At 36.2% G+C, this 19,030-nt stretch overlaps 1 protein-coding gene across 5 annotated transcripts in view; it reads right to left on the bottom strand.

Annotated features, from left to right (window-relative positions):
- ANO4 (anoctamin 4) overlaps positions 1–19,030 on the bottom strand; it is a 354,484-nt gene that overhangs the window by 13,876 nt on the left and 321,578 nt on the right. For all 5 annotated transcript variants that reach the window (XM_074326212.1, XM_074326210.1, XM_019732194.2 and 2 more), the window contains 2 exons: positions 7,203–7,355; positions 6,081–6,228 (listed from right to left, as the gene is read on the bottom strand). In XM_074326212.1, coding sequence (XP_074182313.1) covers positions 6,081–6,228; positions 7,203–7,355 — 301 coding nt within the window. The remainder of the gene's footprint in view (positions 1–6,080; positions 6,229–7,202; positions 7,356–19,030) is intronic.

The following is a 19,030-nucleotide window of genomic DNA, read 5'->3' as shown; positions in this document are numbered from 1 at the left end:
TCCCCCCCAACTCTGGCTCAAGCTGTTGTTTCTCAGTCTAGTTGTGTAGGACACAGCTCCCTGGCCCATGCTGGTATTCTGAGCCTTGTGCTCCCCCCGGCTGAGGCAGTCAGTTGCCAGTTGTCAGTTGGCAGCACACAGCAGCCCACGGCAGCTCACGCCAACCTCCGGCTGCTCACAGCAGCCCAGCTCCAGGGAGAGCCATTGTCCACAATCTTAGCTGTAGAGGGCGCAGCTCATGAGCCTATGTGGGAATCGAACCGGCGACCTCAGTGTTAGGAGCACAGTGCTTCAACCACCTGAGCCACCAGGCTGGCCCGCTACTAATTTCTTTAAAAGTGAAAATAGTGCTCATCCTTCAATGGCCAACTGAAATGCCATACTTTTTGGGAAGGCATCCTAATCCCTGTCAGAAGGCTCATTCCCTTCTCTCTACAGTGCCATAATTCACAATTGCCATACAGCTTGTACAGGAGTTGGCCGCATACAGGTATGTATACTCCTTTAGGCAGTGGGTTTTTTTTTTTTTTAGGCAGAGCGGGTGCCCTAGATATTTTTGTATCCTAGGATCTAGGACAGTTTCATGCACTTTAGGAATCCAGTAAATATTGAACTCAATTGATGTGATTAGAGGAAATTAAAGTACCAGAGATTCTATCAAAGTTTTTTGTTTTTTTTTAATTAAAGTTTATTAGGGTGACAATTGTTAGTAAAGTTACATAGATTTCAGGTGTACAATTTTGTATTACATCATCTATAAATCCCATTGTGTGTTCACCACCCAGAGTCAGTTATCAAGGTTTTGAGAATGGACCAGGAATAATCCCCAGGGATTATAAGGTTCTTGAGAACATGGCTTTCATTCTACACTGGGGTCAGAATATTACAATACTAAATGCTTGGGCTTTGGAGTCAAATTGTAGCCCTGTGGCTTTCTAGACATGTAACCTTAGAAAATTATTTAACTTCTTTAAGTGACTAAAGTCCCCGCCTCATAGGGTCATAAAGTTATATATACAAAGTAAGTGATATAGTGCTTAGCCAACAGCAAGATCTTAATTAATGTAAGTGGCTATTAATTCACTTTATTTCTTGCACCTAGCAGGAGGTCATTAGTAATTATTGATTGAATGATTGAATCATGGTCTTCAAACTTTATTAAATTGCCTGGTGTGATTATTCCCAAGGTGCTGAACACCAAACCAAAATAATGACATGAACATAATTCTGAGAGCACATGGGTTCTACATGTTGTCTCACTCAAGACAAATGACTGGTTTTATCATGGCCTTAAAAAAAAAGTGAACCAAACAGGACTTATTTATCAAGTCACTCACAGGTGAAACAAATAGTGAGTGTGTAACATGCCTCAGTCTAACTGGCAGCAGGCCTCCTACACTACTCCTTGAAAGGCTGATTTGGAATTACGTCTCCCTCATCTATGAACTGCTTAGAACATGACATGGAAACAAATTAGTGTCTTGAGAGGGAGCCAGATGTTTGTGAAATACAGAAAATACCAGAGTCTTCTCAGGAGCTGAACAATGGAAAAGGAAAGGTGCAAAAAACAGGCCCAGCATTGAAATGAAATATTCACCACCCCTCCTACACTCTTCTCATAAAGCAGCTCTGAGATTGAAGCTGATGACTTCTCTGACTAATGACTGCTCTGTTCAAAAACTCAAGTTAGAAAATCTAAATTGAAATGAAACACCCATCCTACGGACTGAACACCCTACCCTTATAATAAAGAGGATATATCTTTAAACTATTTATTAAGCATTTTATCATCATAAATCCAAATTGAAACTGTGCCTTTAGTGGATGTGTACTCCTTCTGGGTACAAAGCATTACACATGGACCTAGTACATATATACATAGTTACCCACTGTGTAAGTCTCCTTTCCACATAATCTCCATAATCATGGAAGGAGAGAGACTGTTAATATTGAACTGTCTAGGCATTTCTCTAATTTTTTTCACTATGATAGAATCTTAGCTTGCCAACATCAAATAGTTGACACTGTCATCAACTCAAGGAAATGAGATTTCCCAAACTTTGCTGTACAAAGTTTGGCCAAATGGCATTCATGGGTCAACTCAGTGACCTACTGTTGCAGCAGTAGATCCCATGTCTAATCACTCAGTTTGCTGGCAGGAGATCTATATACCCTCACTGGGTGACATACCACCACTTCCAAGTGAGACAGGGGAAAGACAAGGCGACATTGAAGATCAGGGAGCAGAGAGGTATGGAGAAAATAAGTGTCAGACAAAGGAAGGATTTCCTATGAATATAAAATAATGAAGTCAATTTTCTTATGGGACTAACTGATAGATGGCCTCTGAAGGCATTTCCAAGAAAGGAGATTCAGAAAACATCTTATGTAAGGGTAGCATTGTTTGCATTAGGATGGATACCTCTTCCAAGTAACTTCTGAGAAACCACATTCATTTAAATGTGAGAATTCTGGTTTTAAAACCATTCATTACTTGATGTTTTCAATCCTTTACTCTGGGGGGGAAGGATGAACTAGGGATCATTATAATCAGTTTCAAGGGAAAGAACAGAACCAGAAGTTGACTTTTGAATTCATAGATTCCAGATCAAATTCACTGTAGAGTATCTCTGAATTCTGCTACTAAATTTGCCTCAAATCAGTAATCAAAAAACTCCAAACAAACAAGAGCCCTGGACCAGATGGCTTCACATTCAAATTAATAACTTTACTAAACATTAAAAGGAGAATTAATAACTATCTTCAAACTATTGCAAAATATTGAAGCAGAGAGAAGACTCCTAAATTCGCTTTACAAGGTCATCATTACCCTGTTACCAAACCAGACAAAAACATTACAAAAAAAGAAAATTATAGACCCGATGAACATAGATAAAAAAATCCTCAACAACTTATTAGCAAACCAAATTCAGCAAACATTAAAAATATTATACACTATGATCAAGTGGGATCTATTCCCAGGATGCCAGGCTCATTCAGTATCTGCAAATCAATCAATGTGATACACCACATAAACAAAATGAAGTATAAAAATCATGTGATCATATCAATAGAGGCATAAAAAGCACTTGAAAAAATACAACATCCATTTATCATTAAAAACTCTCATCACAGTGGGGAGAGAGGTAACATACCTCAAGATAATAAAGGTCATATATGACAAACCCATAGCAAACATCATACTTAAAGTTGAAAAGCTGAAAGCTTATTCTTTAAGATCAGGAATAAAACAAGAATGTCTACTTTTACCACTTTCATTAAACATAGTATTGAAAGTCATAAGCACACTGTCAGACAAGAAAAAAAAAGTCATTCAATTGAAAAGGAAGAAGTAAAACTCATTATTTGCAGATGACGTGATACTACCCTGTTTCCCCGAAAATAAGACCTAGCCTGACCATCAGCTCTAATGCGTCTTTTGGAGCAAAAATGAATATAAGACCCCCTCTTATTTTACTATAATATAAGACTGGGTCTTATAGAATATATTATAAGATGGGGTCTTACATTCATTTTTGCTCCAAAAGACGCATTAGAGCTGATGGTCCAGCTAGGTCTTATTTTCGGGGAAACACGGTATTTATACAGAACCCTAAAGATCCCACCAAAATATTAGCATGGATAAATGAATTCATTAAAGTAGCAAGATACAAAATTAATATTCAGAAATCAGTTACGTTTTTATACACCAATAATGAACTATCAGAGAGAAATTAAGAAAATAATCCCATTTACAACTGTATAAAAAAGAATAAGATACCTGGGAATAAATTTAACCAAGGAAGTAAAAGACCTGTACTCAGGAAAGATATTGAAAAAGCTACCAATAGATGGAAGTATATACCATATTTAAGCCAAGAAAAGCTGTAGGAAGGGTAAGAAGAAGGTGTGGAGGTAGCCTGGAGTGTTGGAGAAAAGTTACTGGTTTGGTTGGAATACTTTTAATTTAGGGTCAATTTAAATTGAAATATGGCATCTCTGCATCAAGATTAAATCATAAGAAGTGGGATTTGACTATGATTGTACACACCACGCCCAAAGCCTATGACATCTAAAATATGACAATGCTGCTCCTCTATCAGTTCAGTCATTTCTAAAGCATTTCTAAATCTGGAAAAGGAAAAAGCCTGTAAAGGATAACAGAATAGCTGGTGGGGTAAAAACTAAGCTTCATGCAGAAATATACGCAAACAAAACTACGTGAAAACAAGAAAAAAAATGACCAATGGATTAGAAGATAAAAGGTAGATCTTTCGATTTTCAAAGTGGCAGAAGGCTAAGTCAAAGAGAAAGGTTATTAAAAAAAAAAAAAGCTCTAGAGAGCCCAATAAAACTGAATTAAGGAGGCTATTAGATGAATTTTTAAGCACCATGAACACTGTCTTAAATCTTATAGGCTGTTAAAATTCTAAAGCTTTGATTCACTATCAACCGTGCATAAATGTTTCTACTTTACTGTTTGGTGTGCCCCCAAACAACAAGATTTCACCATATTTGGAGTAGGGAAAGCACTGAAATAACCAGTGGGGTTTAACTCCCAGGGAGGGTATTGTGAGTCAGCTAGATCACCACTTATTGGAAAGTGCCCTGAGGGCTGTGTCGTTCAGTTTGAAAAGCACTACGTGAGTGTAGGCTTACCTTGTGTGGGCTCCAGCAATTACACTGCCTTGTGATTCTGGATCTAACTGCTCTAAATTTCTTTCTGCTCTTCAAGGTTAGGGTAATAACGCATGTCCCATTCCCAGGGTTGTTTTGAAAATCAAATGCAAAACATACGTGAAAGTGGTTTGAACAAAGGTAAGCTTTTTAAGGCTAAGTCAAGCAGAGAATGTTGACAATGGTTACCATTAGAAGAAATGAGTAGGTAGTGCAACATAAGTCTTTAAGTTTCTCTTAAAATAGGATAGTACGCTCCCTTAAAGTTGCTAGATAACTAGTGTTTAATGGCCAAGTGGTTATTACAGTAAATAACTTCATAGAAGTCTCTTCACATAGCTAGATTGTGAGCTTTATTTCATTTGATCATCCATCCTTTAGAGCATTTATGTCAGATTAATGAATGTGGACCTAGTCCGGGTGAATTCAGTTATCTTGATTCCGTGGCACTTTACTCCTTGGGGCTACTCAAACTATAGTGTTTACAGACCATGAATTAGTCTTGGCTCATACTAGTAAACCAGGACGCAGGGCTGCTTGTATGAGTACAGCAGACCATGTGGGATGATTTCTGGGGCACTGAAAAGACCCTGTGATTCCCAACACACATCCCACTCTGACCTACAGACATGTAAATCCCACAATTAGATTATATTGATGTTAGCCAAAGAGAGGTATTTTCTCCCATGAAAGTATGTTAAGACTTCTTGTCATTTTTCCCAAGGGTATAGCAATGAAAGCTAGGGGACACGTCATAATTTTACCTAGGCTTTACCTGACCAGAAATACACAGCCCTGGCTTTGTGGACCATGGAGGTGATACCACAGAATTGAGCTACGAGAGAGGTTAAGCTCACTGAATTTGCCTGCGGTAATATGTACACTGGTCAGGCCAGTAGCCCAGAAAGCATCATTCAGTTATTTATTCTATAAATATTTACTGAGTACCTAGGTACTCAGTACATGGTTACATATTTCTCATGGAGAATTTGCAGAGTCTACATATAAGGACATTAGGGGAATCAGATTGTAACTGTCCTTTTACAAACTCAGAAAAATGGCGTAACAATACACCACACCATGTACCATGTTTTTTGCTACACACATTAGCATACCACACATTTCTGAATTTATAGAGGTTAAGGGTGAGGAAACTGATTAATTGCTGCTCTCCCATTGGATTCCATCTTAAACTTGTCTGACTTGTATAACCTCTATCCCTTCAGTAGAGCAAGATGTGTTTCCTTTGGCTGAAAGTGTTATTATCTTATAATTTCACCTCCCTCACCACAGGCCTTCACTTCCTTTGTCCCATGTACTCCAATGTAGAGGCTTCTAAGTGTCCCAACACCACACAATGGCTAGGCAGTAAAGATTTCATGATGGTTTTACAGTAAACTTACTTTTGCCCAGCTTCTCCTTGGCCTGCACAAGGTCCATACTTATAAGCGTACACCAAGCGAGGGATAAAGTCAGATGTTATCGCTATGACAAACGCATTTGTAATTACAGAGAGAATTCCAATGCCCTCAAGAATTCCATACCAAATTCCTATTCAAAGAGAAGTGTTGCATTAATTCCAGACACAACAGCAGAGGTAATAAGTAGGACAACAAGTGGGTAATTAATTTACAACAGTCCTTTCCATGGGTCCTTTCATCTTCCCACAGACTGACACTGGCAACCAGGAGTAAGAATGTGTAAACACCTTGGCATTGCAGAACTTCCTGTGGAAGTGCCAATGTTCATGACTTAAAAACTATTAGGATCAGACCTAAGTAGAGAATTCTGGTCAATGGGAAGACACCAAAACCCCATCTGGTTAGACTGGCATATGCCATGTCAAGTTGCTGCCAGACTGGGAGCTCCCTGGGGTACAGACAGGATCCCTCTAGTTCATCTTTGTGGGCCCAGTTCATGCACTGACCCAGGGTAGGTGCTCACTGAATGTGTGTTTGTTTCATGTGGAGGTTAAAGGGCCACTCAGTCCTCTTCCCCACACATTGACTGAGCATCACCTGCCTGCTCTGTGCACTGGATGCAGAAACAAATAAAAAGCAGTCTCTGATCTCAGGCAGCTCTCAAGAGGCTGCACCTGAATCAACTCAGCATCTCTAGTCAAAGACCAATGGCCATCTCCACCTTTAGACAAACTAGAGCATGCTTCATTTGACTCAGGTAAACATTTAGGAAAGAGCAAAACAAAGTTAAGCCAATGGAGGACATACTCTAAAAAGAAAATACATGATAATTGAAATTATAGATTCCAAAATCTTAAGATAAAAATAACCAAATTGAGAATCTGTGTTAAGCACAAATTCTTTAGCACTGGAAATTATAAATTTCCAAATAGGCTGCTTTACTTCTTATGTGATTATTTAAAGCTAACATAATTATTCTTTTGCAAGTTAGTTGAGTCATCTTATATGGAAACCGTAAGTAAAAAATCTAAAGTTGGTGTCTATTTTAACTTTATCTACCAGATGGTTAATATCTTTTCAAAAACATACCCAAATCTGACTTACCTATGTCTTTGGCCCTTGATGCTAAAGGTCGCCTCCACTGTGTGACAAATTTGTAAGCATCAAGTCGTATTTCAATTATGTTATTCAGTAAGGCCAGAAGTGGTGCTAGGGGAAAAGCTGCCACAAAGATAGTTGTGAATCCAAACTGAAGAACTAGGGAAGAAAAAAAGGAAAAAGAAAAAAGTGTGTTGGTTTCCCATGAATGTCTCATTGTTTTAACCCATGTTTTCCCAGTTCAGAAGCATAGGGAACATCTCTTCCAGAAAGATGGCCAGGACACTGGAAAAAGAGGCGCTCCTGGGCCTGGAAGCAGTGGCACCCTAGAAGCAATGATCACACATAGGGTCCAGGTCTTGTTTCCTAAATTCCATTCTCTAATAAAGGAGCCAGGGCTCCTTGGAGAAATGTTTGATTCCAGAGCTATGGTAAGGAAAATACAAGCTGAGCCTGGAATATCTTGTGATGCCAGAAAGTTAGGAAGTGCTTGAAAAATGATGGGACACATGAATGGGACACAGGACAACTTGAAGGAACTCCCAATGGCCAAAGCTGGAACAATTTGTGTGATAAATAAATAGTGATAATATTGCATTATAACCTAAAGACTAAATATCTACGTCCATACTTATATAAATATATACTGATCTCAATGAATAATTGAATAAATAACTAAATGGTGGAGAAGTGGCCATTCTTCCTTATGGTAGAATTCTGATGATTGTTGAAGGCAAGAATCATCAAAGAATGCTAAAATTAGCAGAGAGGAGTATATTTGTATATTCTTAAAGTATTTCCCCATATTGATACTTAATAATTATAAAGGGATTAAACTAGTATCTTTGCAGTGGTGACACATGGTAGACATCACCTTCAGCAAGTGATCAAAATTAATACCATCAGTAATAAGACATATTCACATCATATACCCCTGATATGATACACTGAGGAGGAAACAGTATCATTTCTGTGGTATTCTTGACAAAAATGCATAACCTCAACCGAATCATGAGAATACATCACACGAACTCAAACTGATAGTCCTTCTACAAAACAACCGATCAGTAATCTTCAAATGTCAAGATCATAATCATGTCAAGATTATGAAAAACAAAGACTGAACAACTGCCATAGGCTGGAGGAAATTAAGGAGATAACAGCATCTAAATGCAATGCTGGATCATGGACAAAAAAAAAAAGCGGAAAAACTGGAAAAATTCAAATAGTTCTGTGACGAATTAATAGTATTATGTTAATGTTAACTTTCTAGCTTCAATAGATATGTAAGATGTTAACATTAGGGGAAGCAAGATGGAGAGAATGTGGGAACTCTACTATTTTTGCAACTTTGCAAAATAAAAAGTTAAATAGAGGCAGTCCTTGATGCAAAGCAACTAGCTAACATAATTAAAATATATATATATATAGTTTACTCAGCATCATGGACTCCAAAAAAGTATTTGACTGAGTGACTGTATTTTTTTACTATTTTTACTTTTTAAACTTTATTTTAGAAAGTAACAACAAGAAAACAATGACTAACTTTTATATACTACTTTCAGCGTAACTGGCACTGTTCTAATTACTTCACATAGCTTAATTTAATTTTCAAGACAACCGACGAGGTGGGTACAGGTGAAGAAACTGAGGCACAAAGAGATCAGGTAAATTGCCCCAAACGCATAACTAAAAAGCAGTTCTAACCCAGGAGGTGCGGTTCCAGAGACCTGAAGAGTCCACGTATCTCATCTCTGTGATACTGCCACCTCCGGTGTGTCCCCTATCTTTGGTTACATTCATACTCAGTGACTCTTCTCCCACCAATAGACATAAGCATTCCCCTTGGTGTTTCCCTTGGTTTCATTTTTTTCTCCTGACTTCCCTCTTTCCTTGGGGGAGTCCATCTATTCTTATGACTTCATTATTATCTCTCTGATAAGGATTCTCATTTCTCTGTCTGTAACCCTGACTCTTTTCAGGGAATTTCCAGTCGTCTGCTATTATGCTACAGAAACAGCACTCTGCAACCCAATTTCTCAGTCTCAACCTTAAACCTGTCTCTCCTTTCTTGTCCCTCCTTTCCTCCTCCCCTCGGAGTTGTTGTGCATGACAACCAGGTCTCAACTATAGCTCAACCTTTAGAACAATTAGCCTCTACATTTCAACAATTACCCTTCAGAAATGTTTCTCCTCTCTCCCTCCTCCCCGCTGTCCCTACTGGACTTCAGACTTGGCTTTTCTAACTGGCTTCTGTGCCTTAGACTTTTGCCTCCCTCTCTCCTCAAATTGCTGTCCATATTGGTTAAAGTCCATCACTTATCAGCTCCCTACTCAAAATGTTTCAATGGGTTCTCATTGCCTATAGACTAAATCCCAAACTTTTTACCATGCCGTTCAAGGATCTTTGAAGCCTTGTGTTCATACATACCCCATGCTCCAGACAGGTTTCCCAGAAAATCGTCTACTCTGACCATATCAGACTTCTGGTTTTATGAGGACACATCATATATTTTGTTTCTGTTTATACTCTGGTGAAACTCTATTATTTCTTCAAGGGTAAGCTCAAAGGTGCCCTCTTCTGGAGCCTTCCATAATTGTAATTCATTATTATTTCCTCTGTAGCTCTCACAAACCTTCTTACCATCATAGAATTTATTTTGTTTTGAATTTGACTCTTTGCCTGTTCCCCATATTGCACTGGGCTTCATGAAGGTAGGTATGGTGACTTCTTTGTTTCTATTTCATACATACTCAGTATAGTGGTTTTGTGCATGGAAGAAACTAAATAATGCTTATAAGGTACAAAGTAATGCTGATTAGTTGACTGACATGTAATTACAATGAAGAAAGGTCAGGAAAGCAAAGAGTGGAAATAAAATTAGCAGACATAATTCTTATAATCACTAAGAGTACTGGTGTTAGAGATGGAAAAATCCAACATTCACTGTCGCATAACTCTCTAAGACTGAGTTTATATAAACTGCAAGTGTAAAAGGAAAGTGTCTTTAGTCCATTGGTAGTTCTTATCTACCTGACACCTAACAAACTTAATAATGTACTTAAATACTATGGCCTGTAATCAAATTAATTGCTTTCACGTAACACAGATGCAACCTACACGGTATCAGTCTTGAAGTCATTAACTACAATTCCCACTAGTTGCTGCTTTATCAGTGGGGTCCAGGGAAAAGACTTGTTTTAGCAAAAAGGTGGATGAATTAAAAATTTTTTTTGGAAAAAAATTTAAACATAGGAAAGCACAGAGAATTATGTCACAAACATCCACATACCCATGGAAGAGTTAGCATTAACTCTTACAACATTTTGTCATACCGATTTCATACCTTTTCAGAAACAAAATAAGTGAAACATATAGATAAAACTAAAGTTCCCTTTATTTCTTCTACCAAAGTTCTCTCCCTTCACAGAGGCAACCATTGAATTTTCCATGCATCCATCCAGTTCATTTATTTATATTTTTATATACATATACATGTGTATGTACATATTAAATTATACATAGCGTATCCATCATGTAAACAATGTTGTTTTATGTCTTTCTGGTTTACATAGCATTCTCTACATATTTTTTTGCCCTTTTCATTTCACGTGTTTTTGAAATCAGCTTGATATCTTCTCAGCTTGATACCTAGTTAACCTTTTGAACTGCCTTATATTCCAATATATGAATATGTTTCCTTTTGATTTATTCTTTCTCAGTCATGATCTTTTCAAATATTGCATTTTCTTCATCCTCTTTCTGTTCAGATTCTGGGACTTCCATTATACCTATTTTAGACCATCTGACTATTTTCCATGTTCCGCTTATGTTCTGTTTTTCTATTCTTTTCTCTCTGTGCTTCAGTCTGGATTTTTTATTGACTTGTCTTCAAGTTCACTAATCTTATCCTCTGCTGTGGTAATCTGATATGAAACCTAGCTATCACATAAATTCTTAATTTCAGACTTTGCAATTCTAGAGTTTTTTTAATAGAGCCGAATTCTCTTTTGCAATTTGTCTTTTAATAATTTTTGTTATTTTCCTCTACTTCAACATATTAATCATAGTGATTCAAAAGTCTTTGTGTGCTAACTTCAATTTATGGATCATTAGTGGGTTTCCTTTTTCCTCTTTATTATTAGTCACATTTTCCTGCCTCTTTGCTTTGCCTAGTAATTTTTTTATTGAAATGTATTTGACATATAACAGTGCAAATTTAAGATGCATAACATTGTTATATTGTAATATGATTGCTGTTGTAGCAATAGTTGGCACCTCTACCATGTTACATAATGATCTTTTCTTTTTAGTGGTTGGAATCATTAAGTTCCAGTCTGTTAGCAAATTTGAGAATTATTATGCAATACTGTTGTCTATATTCACTATACTGTGAATTAGATCTCTAGGTCTTATTTACTACTCATTGCAAGTTTGTACCTGAAAAAACATCTGTCCTATTTCCCCAAATCCCCTGGTAACTACCATTTTACTTTCTACTTTTATGAGTTTGGCTTTTTTAGATTCCACATATAATTGACACTATACACTACTTGTCTTTCTCTGTCGGACTTATCTCACTTAGCATAATATGTTCAAGGTCTATCCCTGTTGCTGCAAATGGCAGAATGTCCTTCTTTTACATGGCAGAATAATATTTCATTGAATGTATGTACCACTTCTTTATCCATTCATCTATTGATGGACACTTAGATTGTTCCCATATCTTTGCTATTGTGAACAATGCTAAGGTAAACATGGAAGTTGAATATGTATCTTCAAAATCTTATTTTCATTTCCTTTGGGTATGTAATCTGAAGTGTAATTGTGGAGTCATACAGTGGAACCATTTTTAATTTTTTTGAAGAATCCCAATATTGTTTTCCACAGTGGTTAAACAAATTTACATTCCTGCCAACAGTATATAAGGGCTCCCTTTTCTCCATTTCCTCACCAACACTTGTTATCTCTTGTCTTTTTTATGAAAGCCACTCTAAGAGGTGTGAGGTAATGTCTCATCATTGTTTTCATTGGCACTTTCCTGATGATTAGTGATGTTGAGCACCTTTTCATGTACCTGGTGGCCATTTGGATGCTATCTTTGGAAAAACAATCTATTCAGTCCCTCTGCCAATTTTTAAATCAGATATCTTTTTTGTTATTGAGTTGTATGAATTCTTTATATTTTTTGGATATTAACTTCTTATCCAATTTATGGTTTACAAAATTTTTCTTCCATTATGTGGGTTGTCTTTTCATTTTGCTAATTGTTTCTTTTGTTATGCGGAAGCTTTGAAATTTGACAGTCCCTTTTGTGGAGTTTTCCTTTTGGTGCCATATCCAGAAAATCATTGCCAAGACCAACGTGGACGAACTTCTTTATGTTTTCTTTTAAGAATTTTATGGTATCAGGACTTATGTTTAAGTCTTTGATCCACTTTGAGTTAATTTTTGTGAGTGGTTTAAGACAGGGGCTCCAACTTCGTTGTTCTTCATGTGTTTACCCACTTTTCCCAACACCATTTATTGAAGAGATTATCCTTTTCCCATTGGATGTTCTTGTTTCCTTGGTCAAATTATTAGTTGAATATATTTGCACGGGTTTAATTCTGGGCTCTATATTCTGTTAAATTGGTGTACGTGTCTATTGTTGTGCTAGTACCATAATGTTTTGATTACTATAGCTTTGTAGTATAGTTTAAAAGCAGTAAGTGTAATACCTACAGCTTTCTTCTTTTTCCTCAGGATTCAGGATTTTTTTTTTGGTTTCATACAAATACTAGAATTGTTTTTTCTACTTTTGTGAAGAATGACATTTGTATTTTGATGGGGATTACATTCAATCTATAGATGGTTTTAGGTAGTATGAGCATTTTAACAATATTCTTCTGATCCATAATAACAGGATGTCTTTCTGTTTGTATCTTCTTTGATTTCTTTCAGGAAAGTCTCATAGTTTTCATTGTACAGATCTCTCACTTCCTGGATTAAATTTATTCCTAGGTATTTTATTGTTTTTGATGCTATTGTGAATAGGATAGTTCTATTTATGTCTGTTTTCAGATGTTTCCTTACTAGTGTTTCCTTACAACTGGTTTCTGTATGTTTATTTTATATGCTGCAACTTAACTGAAAGTTGATTACATCCAACAGTTTTTTGGTTGAGTCTTTAGAATCTTTCTATATACAAAATCATATCACCTGCAAATAGTGACAATTTTACTTCTTTTGTTCCTAGCTGGATGCCTTTTATTTCTTTAGCTTGCCTAATTGCGCTAGCTAGGACTACCAGTTCTATATTGTATAAAGATGGTGAGTAGGCATCCTGTCTTGTGCCTGATCTTGGATAAAAATTTTTTGACAAAAACATACAATGTAGAAAAGAAAACTTCTTCAAGAAATGGTGCTAGGAAAATTGGAAAGCCGCATGCAAAAGAATGAAACTAGACTGCTATCTGTCACCACGTACCAAAATTAACTCAAAATGAATCAAAGAGCTAAACATAAGACCTGAAACAATAAATTGTATAAAAGAAAGCATAAGTATTAAACTTATGGACCTTTGGTTCGGAGAGGATTTTACGAATTTGATCTCAAAGGCAAGGGAAGTAAAATCATAAATAAACGAATGGGACTATATCAAACTAAAAAAGCTTCTGCTCAGCAAAAGAAACCATCAACAAAACAAAGAGTCAACCAACCAAATGGGAGAAGATATTTGCAAATAATGTCTCCAATAAGGGGCTAATATCCAAAATATATAAAGAACTTGTACAACTCAACAACAACAAAAATAAACAATCCAATTAAAAAATGTTCAGAGAACCTGAACAGACACTTCTCCCAAAAAGGCATACAAATAGCCAACAGATAGATGAAAAAATGCTCAACTTCACTAGCTATTAGGGAAATGCAAATCAAAACACAATGACAGATCTCACTTATATGTGGAATCTAAAGAAAAGAATAAATGAATGAACTAATCAGAAACAGTTTCAGAGACATAGAGGAAAAACTAAGGGTTGCTAGATGGGAGAGCGGGTGGGAATAAGTGGGATGGTGAGGGGATTAGAAAGCACAGTCAGTAACCACAGGATTGCCATGGGGTTATGCATTTGGGGATTGTAATCAATAATGTTGTAAAGCTTTTGTTGGGTATCCAATGGACACTTGTCTCATTAGGGAGACCACCTCAGGGATGATGTAGATGCCTGATTACTTCACTGTACATCTGAAGCTGAAGCTGAACAATAATGAAGGTCAACTACAAGTTTATATATTATGTATATAGTTACAAGAAGCGGAGTACAGCATTAGGAATGTAGACAGTGGAAATGTAATGGCTGTGTACAATGTCAGAGGGATAGTGGATGGGGGAGGGGGGTTGACACTGTGTGAGGGATATACATGATAAATGTCTAACTATTACATTGTTTTGTGCACCTGAAACTAATTAAAAAAAACACAATGACATACCACCCCACACTTGTGAAAATGGCTATCATCAATAAGACATGTAATAACAAGTGTTGGAGAGGCTGTGGAGAAAAAGGAACCCTCATACACTGCTAGTGGGAATGTAAATTGGTACAGCCACCATGGAAAACAGTATGGAAGTTCCTCAAAAAATTAGAGTAGAATTATAATATGACTCAGCAATCTCTCCTCTGGACATGTACCCCAAAAATCTGAAAACATTTATCCATAAAGATATATGTACCACTATGTTCACTGCAGCATTACTTACGGTGGCCAAGACATGGAAACAACCAAAGTGTCCTTAGATAGATGATTAGATAAAGAAGATGTGGTACATATACACAATGGAATATTACTCAGCTATAAGATGAAATACTGTCATTTATGACAACATGGATGGATCTCGAGATTATTATGCTAAGCAAAATAAGTGAGAAAAAGTCAAGAACTGTATGACTTCACTTATATGTAGGATATAACACTGAAAATTACAAAGGAACAAGACAAAGAAAGAAACAAAAACTCATAGACACAGACAATAGTTTAGTGGTTACCAGAGGGTGAGGGGGGAGGTGGGCTGGTAGAAGAAGGAAAAGGGGGTCAAATATATGGTGATGGAAGGAGAACTGACTCTGGGTGGTGAGCACAGAATGTGATATATAGATGATGTATTATAGAAATGTGCACTTGAAACCTATATAATTTTACTAACCAATGTCACCCCAATAAATTTAATAAATAAAATCAAATTGAAAACAGAACTACCATATGACCCAGCAATTCCACTTCTGGGTATTTATCTGAAGAAATCCAAAACACTAATTCAAAGGATATATGCACCCTATGTTCACTGCAGCATCATTTACGATAGCCAAGAGATGGAAGCACCGTAAGTGACCACTGATAGACGATTAGATAAAGAAGAGGTGGTACACATACACAATGGAATAAAAAGAATGAAATCTTCCCGTTTGCGACATGGACGGACCGAGAGGGTATTATGCTAAGTGAAATAAGTCAGACAGATAAAGGCAAATACCATATGATTTCACATATGTGGAACCTAAAAAACAAATAAAATAGAAACAAACTCAGAGATACAGAGAACAAACTGATGGTTGCCAGAATGGAAGGGGCTTGGAGGTTGGATAAAAAAGGTGAAAGAGACTAAGAAGTACAATTTGCAAGTTATAAAAATCATCACGGGGATGTAAAGTACAGCCTAGAGAATATAGTCAATAATATTGTAATAACTATGTATGGTGTTAAATGGGTACTAGACTTACCAGGGGGATCACTTCATAAGGTATATAAATGTCTAATCACTATGTTCTACACCTGAATCTAATATAATATTGTATGTCACTATAACTAAAAAATAAATTTAAAAAATTCAATGAGAAAAGATTATCGTAATAGAAAAGTGCAACAGGAAATTCATGGAAAGGAAAATATAACTGGTCGATAAATATGTGCACAGACAACCACATTAAAACAATGTGTTATCGTTAATAAAAAAGATATGTACAAAAATACAGCTAACATCACATTTAATGGTAACATACTGAACACTTTTACTCTCAGGTCAGGACAAGGAAGTCCAATGTCATCAATTTTAGTCAGCATTATATGGAAGGTCCTAGTGTAATTAGGTAAGAACAACAAAAAAGGTGTAATAATTAGAAAGAAAAATACAAAATTATCATTATTTGTCGATGACTGATATGTAGACAGAAAATCTCAAAAAATATAGAAACAATTATAATTGATATTAGACTTCAGCAAATTTGTGTGCTAAAAAGGGCAATATACAAAACCTATTATATTTCTGTACACTATCAACAAAACATTAGAAATAATACTGTAAGAACAACATCACATTCAATTGCACTAAAATTCATAAAGTGCCTAGGACTAAATCTAACTACAGTTGTACAAAATTGGTATACTAAAATCTATTTAAAAATCGCTGAGAAAAATGTAAAAAGAAATAAATGCAGAGATATATAATATTGATAGATTAGAAAAAAAACTAAATTCTCCCCAAATTGATTTAGGGGTTCAATTGAATCCCAACCAGTATTTCAGGAAGATTTTTGTATAAATTAGATATCTGATCCTTAAGTTATATGGAACCCCTTGAAGAATAAAGTTGACACTTCTGTTTACTTAAATACACCTCAAGAGAATGGGAAAGCAAGCCACCAACCAGGAAAGGTTATTTGATTTGCACCATATATATCTGACAAAGGACTCATATCCAGAATGTGTGAAAAACTTCTATAAATCACTAAGGAAAAGGAACAACAAAACCATGGGCTTGAATGGGAATTTACACGAGAGGATATCCAAATCACCAGAAGCATATGAAAAGGTACTCAGCATCATTAGTTGCCATGAAACTTCAAATTAAAACCATGATACAATACTACTAGATACCAACCAGGATGGCTAAAATTTTAAAAAGGCTGACACTATGAAGTTTTCATGAGTATGTGGAATAACTAAAGCTTATGCTGCCAGTTGGAGTGTAAATTGATACAACCCAGTTTTGAGAACTGTTTGCACGTGTCTGCTGAACATCAACAAGTGCACGTCTATGACCTCGAACTATATTCCTACATAAGTTCCCTTCAGAAATCTGTACATACACTGAACAAAATACATGGAGCAAAATGTTCATAGCTGCATTATTCTGCGTTATTTGTAAGAGCCCATACCTAGCAACAATCCATGTGTCTATCAGAATGGATGGATAAATAATGGGTGCATTCCCATTTTCAGGAGATTAGAAGATCTGCAAACTCACATAGTTAACTCTTGGCACACTGAGGCCAGCAGGCCCACAGGTAAACTGACCATTGTTCAACTCCAGCTGGACACAGGCTTTGTTCCTATTAAAATGCATCTGTCTAGCACATTAATCCTTAGCAGTTGTTAGAAGTACATTTCATGATATGGGAGAGGTTTGAGGGATTGGCGGGAGGTTGCTGTGGGGGGCAGAGGAAAAAGTTGGGGAGTGTCTGGGGGTGGAAATGTAAAAAAAAATATAAGGAAAGATGGGAGTAGGTATCAAAGACAAACTATGCCTGTTTCATAATTTTGCATCAGGTACACATTCTAGGAATACTGCACAGCAATGAACCTGAAGATCTACTACTTGTGACAACATAGAAGAATCTTATAAACATCATATGGAATGAAAGAAGTCATTTCCAAGAGAGTATGTATTATACAATTCCATATATAGGTGATCAAAAAAGGCAAGATTACTGTATGGTGTTAAAGGTCAGGAGAGTGGTTGGGGAGGGTATTATGATGGGGCTAGAAGACAAAGGGGTCTTCTTTGATACTGATAATATTGTTTCTTTTTTATGCTAATTTTTATGTTAATTTATTTTTTAAGTATAATTATTTGTAAGTTTATTGGGGTGACAACTGTTAGTAAAGTTACATAGATTTCAGGTGTACAATTCTGTAATATTCTGTTTCTTGATCTAGCTCACAGGATGGCAAACATTTTCTGTCAAGAGCCAGACAATAAATATTTCAAGCTTTTCAAGCTAGATAGTTTCTGTCACAACTACACAACTCTGCTGTTGTAATGCAACAGCAACTATAGATAGTTTGTTAATAATAAATGTAAATAAATGGGTTTTTCTCTGTACCAAGAAAACGTTATTTATAAAAACAGGCAGTGGACTGGATAGGGCCTGCGGGCAGTAGTTTGCCAACCCCTCACCTACCTATACAGATTGGGTACATTTGTGCGTAAATTTGTGAAAATTCATTGATCTGTACGGTTATGATTTATATACTTTTCTCACTATATATTATACTTCCATTAATAAATTTTAAAAAATATAACAAAGCAGAAAGTCATTAAGAAATAACAAAACAGCAAGAATGGAAGAAAGCAGTTAGAATTCACTGAGACTTGTTTCTTGCTGCAAAGACACTACAGTATTTGACGCACTCCACTTCTAGCCCCATAAAAGCTTCACTGCCAGCACTCAATATACCAACATTATTTGTTCATTTCCTTCTTTATGGGAGAAGAGTCCATAAGAGACCTCCATGTGGTTAGTTCTCATTTATTAAGTTTGACTATTAATGCCCAAATTGATTTCTTCTCCAAGTTATATAATTCTGCCATTTTAGAATTGAAACTCTAGAAACATCAGTAGGTATTTAGGACATAAGCAATCTAAGAAACATTAAGCATCAATTCTACTTCTCCTTTAATTTTCATATTTGCCCAGAAAAAACTGCTTCTTTCAGAAGTAATGCATCTTGCCCATCCCTACCCCACTTTCACCCAATGTTATAAAACTTAAACATAATTAAGGAAAAA

The sequence above is a fragment of the Rhinolophus sinicus genome, linkage group LG02 (genome assembly GCF_036562045.2).
Source record: "Rhinolophus sinicus isolate RSC01 linkage group LG02, ASM3656204v1, whole genome shotgun sequence".
Taxonomy (NCBI): Eukaryota; Metazoa; Chordata; class Mammalia; order Chiroptera; family Rhinolophidae; genus Rhinolophus; species Rhinolophus sinicus.
Note: the sequence above shows the minus strand (reverse complement) of the source record. Positions and strands in the feature narration are given on the sequence as shown.